Here is a 10,827-nt window from a genome sequence, read left to right on the forward strand (position 1 = left end):
ACAGCATTGTGAGCTATCAGTCTGGATTGGACTGTAAACCCCATGACCTTCAGATTCAAAGACATGAGTGCTACCATGGAGCCACACCGATACCATTAAAAGAAATGTGCCTGCTTCCAGGTTGTCTCCAATCAGTGGTTTAACCAGATGACGTACAACACACGACACGCTCCATTGTACACCCCCTCACTGATTCAGTGCACCACTTCTCACATCAAACAGTGGGCTTTGCGTTTTTTCTCCAACTCTTTAAATCGAGTTTTCAACACAAACGTTTTATATTCTTTTTTTGAGCTGGTATGCAACCTGACTTTAGACCCAAATTCAGGAGAAAAAGAATCCCCAAATTCCAATACTTCATTTACTGTAACCAATGCTTTTGACTCTGCTGCTTCCCTTTGCTTCGTGCGAAGAATAGCAGGGTGCCTGGAAGGCAGGGCGACGGAAGGATCAGTGCAGAGTTTTCCCAATTGCAGGATATTTGTAGAGTTAATTAATTCTTGGGACGTGGGTGTTGCCGGCAAGGCTGGCATTTATTGCCCTTCAGAAGACAGTGTTGCCCTTGCAACTTGAACTGGATTTTCTTTTAGATTTAGATTTGTCATGATGCGTACAGAGTTACAGTGAAAAGTCTTGCTCTGTACACAGTCCAAGCAGATTGCTCCATGCATGAAACAAACATAGGACATACGATACTAGTCTGTGTAACGAGGGTGCTCCCACAATGCTTGTAATATGACTGAGTGTCTCATCAAGTCACTCCAGAGATTAGCACTGTGGTGTGGTCACTACAGTCACATACAGGCAACGATGTATAATTCCTTCCCTTAAGGACATGAGTGAATTGTCTGGGTATTTACAACAATTTGACAGCTTTATGGTTCTTTATTATTTCCATGTTAATATTTTTTAAAAAATCAAATTTAAACACTGCAACTATCTTTGTGGGATTTTTGACTCGGGTCCTCGGAATGACTAATCCAGTAACGTAAGCGCTACACTGTCGTCTCCAGAATATTGTGTTGTCCTTCCTGTTTATTCCCTTATTTCCCATTCCTTTATTTTTGCAGCAATCATTTTTGTTCCATGGATGCTTAATGGGCATGTATCTTTACGTCAAGCAGCAGAGAGAATGAGGGATTCAACAAGTTGCAACATAGAATAAATATGGTACTAGTGTTCAAACAGAACTCGGACTTTGTGGCACCCAAGATATGGGGTGGGACTCGGTTCGATTGGTTGGCCAAATGGCCCACAGGTCATATTCTGCCTGGTAACAAGCGGTGCTCGGATCCTGCCTGAGTGGAATGATTTCCAGAGACCTCAGGAAAGCAGAGTTGTCACTGACACGCCGAGAAAAGGACCTGTTCTCTCTCCCTCATGCTTTCTCCAGAAATGCTTTGAGCTGTTGTATTTCTGAAACTGCAGAGATCTGCAGAGAAATGCTGGGGCTAGTTTAGCACACTGGGCTAAATCACTGGCTTTTAAAGCAGACCAGCAGCACGGTTCAATTCCCGTACCAGCCTCCCCGAACAGGTGCCGGAATGTGGCGACTAGGGGCTTTTCACAGGAACCTCATTGAAGCCTACTCGTAACAATAAGCAATTTTCATTTCATTTGAATGAATCTACAGTGGAAACCATTACAGACGAGAAAGAAGAAATCTCGACCTGAAAGCCTGGTTTAAAGGACAGTGAAACAACCATCTGAAACAAAGACTTTTTCCCTTTCATTATTATTTTTTAACCCTCTTCTCCTCTGTGTTTGTCTGTCTTGTGTGTGTATATATGTATTTATATAGAGTGGGGCAAATTAAAGTGAGGAGGGATTAGGAATTGGATAATAGTTAACCATTTGTATTTGCTGCATATTTCATTCCAGTTCTTGTTATAAATAAAAATTGTGTTTAAATTTACAAACCTGGTGACTGTACTGTAATTATTGGGCAACCAAAGACTTTGGGTAGTTTTCTAAGAATTATTGGTTAGATTTATTGTCACGTGTACCTAGGTACCGTGAAAAGTATTGTTCTGCGTACAGTCCAGGCAGATCGTTCCATACATGAAAAACATAGGATAAATACAATACACAATGAAAATACAGAGACATTTAGTGAAGCATATGGAGTGTTGTACTATTCAGTAGAGAAGAGGCATAGAGAGGTCAATTATGGTTAATTCAATTGTGTTGCCAATGCAGGTCAAGGGGTGGCTGAAACTGACCACGCCCTAGCCAAGGGTGTCATAACAATAAACAGACTCTCTTAGTATCTCCTCTGAAGTCAGATCTATCATAATCTTGAGTTTAATTCTATGCTTTCAATACTTGGGTCATCATGTCTTTGGAAATTAGTTGTGATTGGTGGCTGACATGTTTCTGAAGGTGCTAATCCACAACACCCTGTTTCATCACTGATGAGAGTACAGTCAAATCAGGTAAGTCAGAGGCTGATCGCTTAGACAAGTGGCTTGTTTTACAGCTGATTAAATTACTGTATCTGTTTTAATAAACATTTGCCCATGTAAGCAGTAAAGGAGGGAACGTTCCACTGCACAGAAATGACCATTTGTTCTGAACAAGTATTGACCGTGGGTGGCAAATATAATAATTTACTTTAAAATAAGAAAGACCAAATAGAGACAAGGATATGTAACATGTTTTTAAAAGTTCATAGTTTACAGCTTTGGCAAAAGAAATACATAAAATATATTACTGGAATAATAAGGTGTTCCAGAAGTTAAGATATGACATCCAGTGGAGACAGAGACCAGCACTCAATCTTTTTAAAAATAAATTTAGAGTACCCAATTATTTTTTTCCAATTAAGGGACAATTTAGCATTGCCAATCCACCTATCCTGCACATCTTTGGGTTGTGGGGGCGAAACCCACGCAAACATGGGGAGAATGTGCAAACTCCACACAGACAGTGACCCAGAGCTGGGATCGAACCTGGGACCCGGCGCCGTGAGGCTACAGGGCTAACCCACTGTGCCACCGTGCTGCCCATGACCAGCACTCATCTTGATCAGTGTGAGGAGGTGCAGTCCCTGCCTATTGACTCGGTCAATTCTGATAAATCACAGTTAATCACACCATCCAAACAGGGAGATTTGATCTGGAGACCACAATCGTTTAACACAGCTACTGTGACAGCTACTTCTTGCACCACAACTGATACAGTTTAAACAAAATAGAGTTCAAAGATTTCTGTAGCGCTCGCTACATAAGCATCTTCCTCAGAGTCTGTCATCTTTTGGGTTCCACACAGGTAACTCATCCGCTTTCAAACCAGTCATCAACTCTTCACTTGAGAAACCACAGTACTGCCTGAATCTCAGTATTCAGCGGCAGAGAATGCTGGAGACCGTCTGGATCAGAGTTCCCACATTTACACGATCAGGGACACCACCTGCATTCCAGGATCATCCATCGAACCATTTGACAAGTAGGCAATGTCATCAGAGGAAGCACCTAAAAACACATGAAGGAAAACGTCAGACAGGACTGCCCCTCTTTAACATAGTTCTCTATCCATGCCCTGGGACACAAGGGCAGTCTAAGGCAAATACACAACGTGACATTTTGTGTCATTGCATACAGAGAGTGAAGCCAAGAGGTCAGTCACTTCAGGTCAGTCAGAGTTAGAGTGGGAGGTAAGTGAAATGGAAGCAGATGGAAAGGTTGTGCAATAAAATAACTTTGAGTCTGTTTGGACTCCATTAAAGGGCATGATTTTATTTATTTATTTATTTTAATTTAGAGTACCAATTCACTTTTTCCAATTAAGGGGCAATTTAGCATGGCCAATCCACCTAGCCTGCACATCCTTGCGTTGTGGGGCGAAACCCATGCAAACAAAGGGAGAATGTGTAAACTCCACACGGACAGTGACCCAGAGCTGGGATCGAACCTGGGACCTCGGTGCCATGAGGCAGCAGGGCTAGCCCACTGCGACACCGTGCTGCCCTGATTTTATTTATATATAAGTGAGATTTAAGTCTCTCAAATGAGCCGGTTTTTTTTTTTTTAAAAAGGTCTTTCTTGTACCCTAATTATTCAAAAATGATTGAACCTCGTTAAAACAATTACTAACCACCTAAATTGAGGCAGCACGGTAGCACAAGTGGATAGCACTGTGGCTTCACAGCGCCAGGGTTCCAGGTTCGATTCCCTGCTGGGTCACTGTCTGTGTGGAGTCTGCACATTCTCCCCGTGTGTGCGTGGGTTTCCTCCGGGTGCTCCGGCCCAAAGATGTGCAGGTTAGGTGGATTGATCATGATAAATTTCCCTTCGCGACCAAAAAGATTAGGCGGGGTTGTTGGGTTACGGGGATAGGGAGGAAGTGAGGGCTTAAGTGGGTCGGTGCAGACTCGATGGCCAAATGGCCTCATTCTGCACTGTATGTTCTATGTTCTAAAACCACATTATCCCAATTAAAGAAACACCACAACCACAGTGTCCCTGTTTGCTCAGGTTTCGATCAACTGACCACCTGTTTTGATTAAGACAGTTATCAGATGGCGTTTTAGAAGCACCAAGGGCATGTTTTCACACTGGAGACAAAGCTGCTTTTATGGGCTGGTTTAGCTCAGTGGGCTAGACAACTGGTTTGTGATACAGAACAAGGCCAGCAGCGCGGGTTCAATTCCCGCACCAACTAACCCAAACAGGTGCCGGAATGTGGCGACTAGGGGCTTTTCACAGAAACTTCATACCTGTGACAATAAAAGATTATTATTATGAATGATCCCGATAAGCACTAAGTATCCTAGCTTTTGGCTGAGATAACAGTCCTCCCTTTCTCTCAGCATTTCAATGTGGTTAAGGCTGACCTTGGTTTACATACGTGACACGGCTATTCCTGCTCTTTCCCAGTTTCACGCTGATGGGTAATGCCTACATTTGACAACTTTACAGCAAACCTGACCCTCAGGAAGCTCACATAGAGGAGAGCAGTGAGAAGGGGTAAGGGAGCAATGGATGGGGGTGAGGGGGACAAAGTGGAGGGAGGAAAATGAAGATAACGAGATGATATAAGGAAGAGGGAAAAGAGGGAGAAAAGGCAGGTGGAAAAAGGAGGACACGACAGGAAGGCCATAATTTATTGTGTGATGCTCAGTGAAAAGAAGGTGTTTTCAAGTGGGGTTGCTGGACTCTGGTTACCAAAGCAAATGTCCAGTTATTGTGATAACTGCTCTGCTGGTGAGGGATTTTGACATCAATGTAATGGTCAGGTTGGGGAATTGTATGGGCTTCAACATATGTTGGTCAGAAAAAAAAAACATGTGTTGGTCAGTGTGGGAGGTGGTGTTGTTGAAAGTGTAACAAACAGCCTTTACAATGAAGAATTGAGGGAATATTGGTTCCAATCACACAAAAGAACTTCAAACAGCTAGGTACCGCTGAGGAACGTCAAAACAGGTGGAGGTCATTTAGCTCCTTGAGACTGTTCCATGATTCAATAAGTTCTCCGACCCAACTGCTTTCATCCCATATCCCTCAATAACTTGTCTTAACAAAAATCAAGTTCAGAATTAAACATTTTTTTCCTTTTAAAAAATTTTTTAAGTACCTAATTATCTTTTTCTCAATTAAGATACAATTTAGTCTGGCCAATTCACCTACCGTACACAGTTTTGGGTTTGTGAGGGTGAGACCCATGCAGACTTGGGGAAAATGTGCAAACTCCACACAGACATTGACCTTTGGCCGGGATCCAACCCGGGTCCTCGGCGCCATGAAGCAGTGCTAACCACAGCACCACCGTGCCACCCTGAATTAAAAATTAGCAACTGACCTAGCATTCATTTGCTGTTTGCAGAAGACAGTTCTAATTGTGCAATTTAATGTGTGTAGAAGTATTTCCCAATCTCATAACTGAAAGACTTGCCTCTAATTTTTAAAACATGTCCCCCACCCCAGACCCCCCTACCAGCAGAAAATGCTTTTTCTATCTACCCTATCTGTTTCCCTTAATATCTTTGAGCAAATTGTCCTTCTAAATCCCAGGAAATACAACCTTAGATTCTGTATTTTTTTTTGGTTATCCTTGTTTCAATCTGGTAAATCAATGTTACCCTCTTCAAAGGGCAATATATCCTTCCCAAGATGTGGTACCCAGAACTGCTTACAGGTGTGTTCGACTCAGAGGTCAGTACTAACTGGAGGTGTATAATGACTATGGGTCTGTAATGAGTGTATAGTATAAGCCACTAAACAGTGGGAAGGAAATCGAGGAGCAAATTTTCAGTTAACTTTTCTAAAGATGCAAGAACTGCAGAGCAGTGATAATGGGGACTTCAATTACACCTACATCAAGTGCTGGGATAGTAGCCTTTAGTAACGGTCACGGGAAGAATTCCAGAAATGCGCACAAGAGAGCTTTCTTAATCAAATGTGTTCCCAGCACAATGAGGAAAGATGCAGTGCTAGATCTAGTTCTGGGGAACAAAGTGGAATATGCGGAGAACATTGATCATAGTAATAATCGATGCATGAGAAAAGGTTAGAGCTGACATAAATGGGAACCAAAAAGTATTTTGGAAACGTACAAATAGTAAGAGTAATCAAGTGAAGAAAGGACTGACTCGGGTCATGGAAAGGATATTTTTGCAGAGGACAGGGTTATGGTGATAAATGAGTACTTAGCATCTGGTTTCATAAGAAAGAGGAAATATGTAACAGTAAAGGAGGAACTGATATTAGGATGGGATAAACATTTATAAAGAGGTACAATACTTAAAAGGATAGCAGAAAGTAGAAAAGTCACCCAGTCCAGAAGGGATGCATCCTAGATTATTGAGGGATGTAAAATGGTGAAAATGCTACAGGTTTGGTCTACAATCTTCAACATACGGGTGGTGACAGAGGTTTGAAAATTGAGGGATAAACCTAATGCCAATTATGGGCAAATGTTTAAAGATACCAATCTATGATAAAATTACTGCCATTTGGAAAAATATAAGCTAATTAAAAAGTCAGTGTGTATTTGCTAAAGGCAGGTTGTGTTTGGCAAGCTTGACTGAGTTATCTGAAGAAGTAAAGAGAGGGTAGCGAGGTTGATGTTGCATAAATGAACTTTCAAAAAGGTATTTGACAAAGTATCACACAATAAACATGTTAGCAAAAATAAAACTCACGGGATTAAAGAGACAGTGGCAGCATGGAAAAGAAACTGGTTATGGGACAGGAAATAGACTATAATGCTGAACAATTGTTTTGCAGACAGAGAGCTATGTTCCTTATGGATCGGTATTAGAACTATACTTGTTGAAGCACATTAAATATCCTGGCACCCAGGGAATACTTCCAAAGTCTGCTGATGACAGGGAACTCGGGAAATGTAGTAAACAATGTGGAGGATTATAACAGACTACAGCGAGGGCAGCACGGTGGCCTAGTGGTTAGCACAGCTGCCTAATGGAGCCGACGTCCCAGGTTCGATCCCGGCTCTGGGTCACTGTCCGTGTGGAGTTTGCACATTCTCCCCATGTTTGCGTTGGTTTCGTCCCCACAACCCAAAGATGTGCAAGGCAGGCGGACTGACCAAAAATTGCCCCTTAATTGGAAAAAATAAATTGGGTACTCTAAATTTGAAGAAAAGGCACATAGAATATTTGACTTTATCAATAGAGGCAAAGTTTACAAATGTAAGAAATTATGCTAAACCTTCATAAAACATTGGTTAGGCATCAATTGGAATATTTTGTTCAATTCTGGACACAGGAAGGATGTCAAGGCTTTAGAGAATGTGCAGAAGAGATTTACCAGATCGGTACCAGGGATGAGAGACTCAAGCATGTGGACAGACTGAAGAAGCTGCAGTTGTTCTCTTTAGAACAGAGAACTTTAAGACGCGATTTGGTAGGGTTGTTCAAAATCGTGAAGGGTTTTGATAGCGTAAATGAGGAGAAACGTTTTACAGTGGCAGACGTATCGGTAACCAGAGGACACAGAATTCAGGCAAACAAAAATGAGGCAACAGGAAAACACCTTTTTTAAACAAACCAAGCTATGATCTGGAGTGCATTGCAGGAAAGGGTGTTGGAAGTAGAAACATTTCTAAGGAGCATTCAATAAATACATAAGAGGAGATAATGTTCAGGCTGTCAGGAAAGAGGGAAGAAATTGGACTAATTGAATAGCTCTACCAAACAGCCAGCACAGGCACAATAGCCAAAATAACATCATTTTTTTTGCTGTATCATTGTACAATATAAAGTTCTCATCCTTGGGTTGAAATGCCTTCATGGCCTCAACAGCTGATCCACACCTTCAAACACAGGTATATAACATGTCTGGTGCATAACAATTGAAAACTTATAACATTTTGTGGGTACGTTATACATGTTTATATTATAAAATGATGTACAGGTAATATATGTTGTTATATAATAAATGCATGTGTAGAAATTCTGTTAATACATAATTAATCTGGGCATCAAATAAGGGAATACCAGATTAGATTGGTGATATTTAGGATTTTACTTCTTAAAGCAAAGGACTGAGGAGTGATTTGATAGAGGCATGCATGATTATGACAGGTTTAGAAAAGGTAGATAAAGAAAAGTTGTGGGTCTGTGTGGGTTCTGGGTTGCTCGACAGAGAACCAGCATGGACTTGATGGATGATTAGCCTCCTTCTGTGCCAATTTGTTTTTAAATTATGTGTGCATCGTTACTTTAACACGATAAATGTTTTATTTAATAGCTTTATTTAACAGTCATAAGCATAATAATTGTGGGTAAACAACTCATAAAAGAAGCTATAAAATGGAGTATAATAAATAGAACAGGAGCAGAGAGTGGCACGGTAGCACAGTGATTAGCACTGTTGCTTCACAGCGCCAGGGTCCCAGGTTCGATTCCCTGCTAGGGTCATTGTTTGTGCATGTTCTCCCCTTGTCTGCGTGGGTTTCCTCCGGGCACTCCAGTTTCCTCCCACAAGTCCCGAAAGACATGCTTGTTAGGTGAATTGGACATTCTGAATTCGCCGTCTGTGTACCCGAACAGGCGCTGGAATGCGGCGACTAGGGGCTTTTCACAGTAACTTCATTGCAGTGTTAATGTAAGCCTACTTGTGACACTAATAAAGATATTAAATGGTGCCTTGACTAATACGTAACAATATATTGTAATACACTGATTAACAAGCATGGGCATAATAGTAGCTGCGGCTGTGATTCAGCCAGGGAGTTGGAGCTTTGTCATTGATGTGAATGGATAAAGGAGAAGGCGGAGTTTTCATAGAATTTACAGTGCAGAAGGAGGCCATTCGGCCCATCGAGTCTGCACCGGCTCTTGTAAAGAGCACCCTACCCAAGGTCAACACCTCCACCCTATTCCCATAACCCAGTAACCCCACCCAACACCAAGGACAATTTTGGACACTAAGGGCAATTTATCATGGCCAATCCACCTAACCTGCACATCTTTGGACTGTGGGAGAAAACCGGAGCACCCGGAGGAAACCCACGCACACACGGGAGGATATGCAGACTCCGCACAAACAGTGACCCAAGCCGGAATCGAACCTGGGACCCTGGAGCTGTGAAGCGATTGTGCTATCCACAATGCTACCGTGCTGCCCGTGTAATGATTGTTGCAGGCAAACGGGTAAATTGAAATGAAAATCGCTTATTGTCACAAGTAGGCTTCAAAGAAGTTACTGTGAAAGGCCCCTAGTCGCCACATTCCAGCACCTGTTTGGGGAAGCTGGTACGGGAATTGAACCGTGCTGCTGGCCGGCTTGCTCTGCCTTCAAAGCCAGCGATTTAGCCAGGAACATAAACCAATGTTTGTCACTGCGGCAGAGCAATACAACAGGAGAAAGAACAGGGGGAAAGGCGACTTACCCTGCCTGGGCTCTGGCCTTGCTGCCCGGCCGCGATGTCAGCTCCTGCGGCAGTTGAGTCTGGCGGTGCAGACCAGGTCAGTCAGGTAGGCCAGGAGGTTGAGGGCGATCAGGGAGGTGGAGGCCAGCAGCTGGTTCCGCCGGCAGTCCAGCCGCGAGCACTCGGCCGGCCAGTGGGCGGAAGCGACGCCGAAGGCCCAGGTGGGCAGCACGGCCAGGTGGAGCAGCGAGGCCAGGGCGCTGGATGCCAACAGCAGGCGGCCCGGCGGCAGCGGGCAGCGAGCCCGGCACTCGCCCACCATCAGAGCAATGGCGGCCAGCGAGAGCAGCGCGCAGGCGCAGAGCGCGCCCAAGCACCACCGGAAGCCTGGGAATTGTGGGTGGGCGGCGGTTGCCAGGGTGACGGAGAGGACGCAGGCTAGGCCCACTTCCAGAACCTTCAGCAGGCCCGGCCCGCTGGCCATGTAGCCGCTCCTCTCCTCGGCCCGGGCGGCCAGCAGCTCGGCCGAGTAGGCCAGGAAGGCCAGGCACGAGGCCACGGTGGCGGCGGTCCGGTAGGGGCATGGGAGGCCGCTGCGGGCCGGCGGCGGCGCGGTGGAGGAGGAGGCCTGAGCCGGCCCGGCCGCGCTCAGCACCAGCAGCGGGAAGCTGACGGAGGCTGCCAGGTTCAGGAGAGCGGCGAAGGCGGCCAGCGTGACGGGCAGGTTCTTCCAGGAGAGGGCGAGGAGGCTGTGGAACTGGGTGAACTCCACCAGGAAGATGAGCAGCGTGGCGGCCATGGAGAAGCCCCAGGTGAACATGGCGAAGGTGGCGAAGGGCCGGCTGGGGGGCAGCTCCCCGCCCGCCGCCGCCAGGCTGAAGGCCGCGCAGGTGAACAGCATCTCCAGCAGCCGCAGCACCGCCTTTGGCGAGGTCAGGTTACTCAGGTCGCTGAATCTGACCGGCATCGCTCCTCGGGTTAACGTCCAGCCGT

General features: G+C 44.8%; 1 protein-coding gene across 1 annotated transcript; it reads right to left on the minus strand.

Annotated features, from left to right (window-relative positions):
• Window positions 1-1,963: 1,963 nt before the first annotated feature.
• Window positions 1,964-10,825, minus strand: LOC119953140 (myeloid-associated differentiation marker homolog). The gene is made up of 2 exons (XM_038777036.1): window positions 9,856-10,825; window positions 1,964-3,473 (listed from the first exon to the last, which is right to left on the minus strand). The coding sequence occupies exon 1, from the start codon at window positions 10,799-10,801 to the stop codon at window positions 9,893-9,895; it is 909 nt and encodes a 302-aa protein (XP_038632964.1). The 5' UTR covers window positions 10,802-10,825; the 3' UTR covers window positions 1,964-3,473; window positions 9,856-9,892.
• Between the last annotated feature and the right edge of the window lie 2 nt (window positions 10,826-10,827).

This window comes from Scyliorhinus canicula, chromosome 18, assembly GCF_902713615.1.
Source record: "Scyliorhinus canicula chromosome 18, sScyCan1.1, whole genome shotgun sequence".
Classification (NCBI taxonomy): Eukaryota; Metazoa; Chordata; class Chondrichthyes; order Carcharhiniformes; family Scyliorhinidae; genus Scyliorhinus; species Scyliorhinus canicula.

Coding starts and splice junctions, on each gene's coding strand:
- LOC119953140 (XM_038777036.1), bottom strand. CDS start 10,801: ATGCCGGTCAGATTCAGCGACCTGAGTAACCTGACCTCGCCAAAGGCG.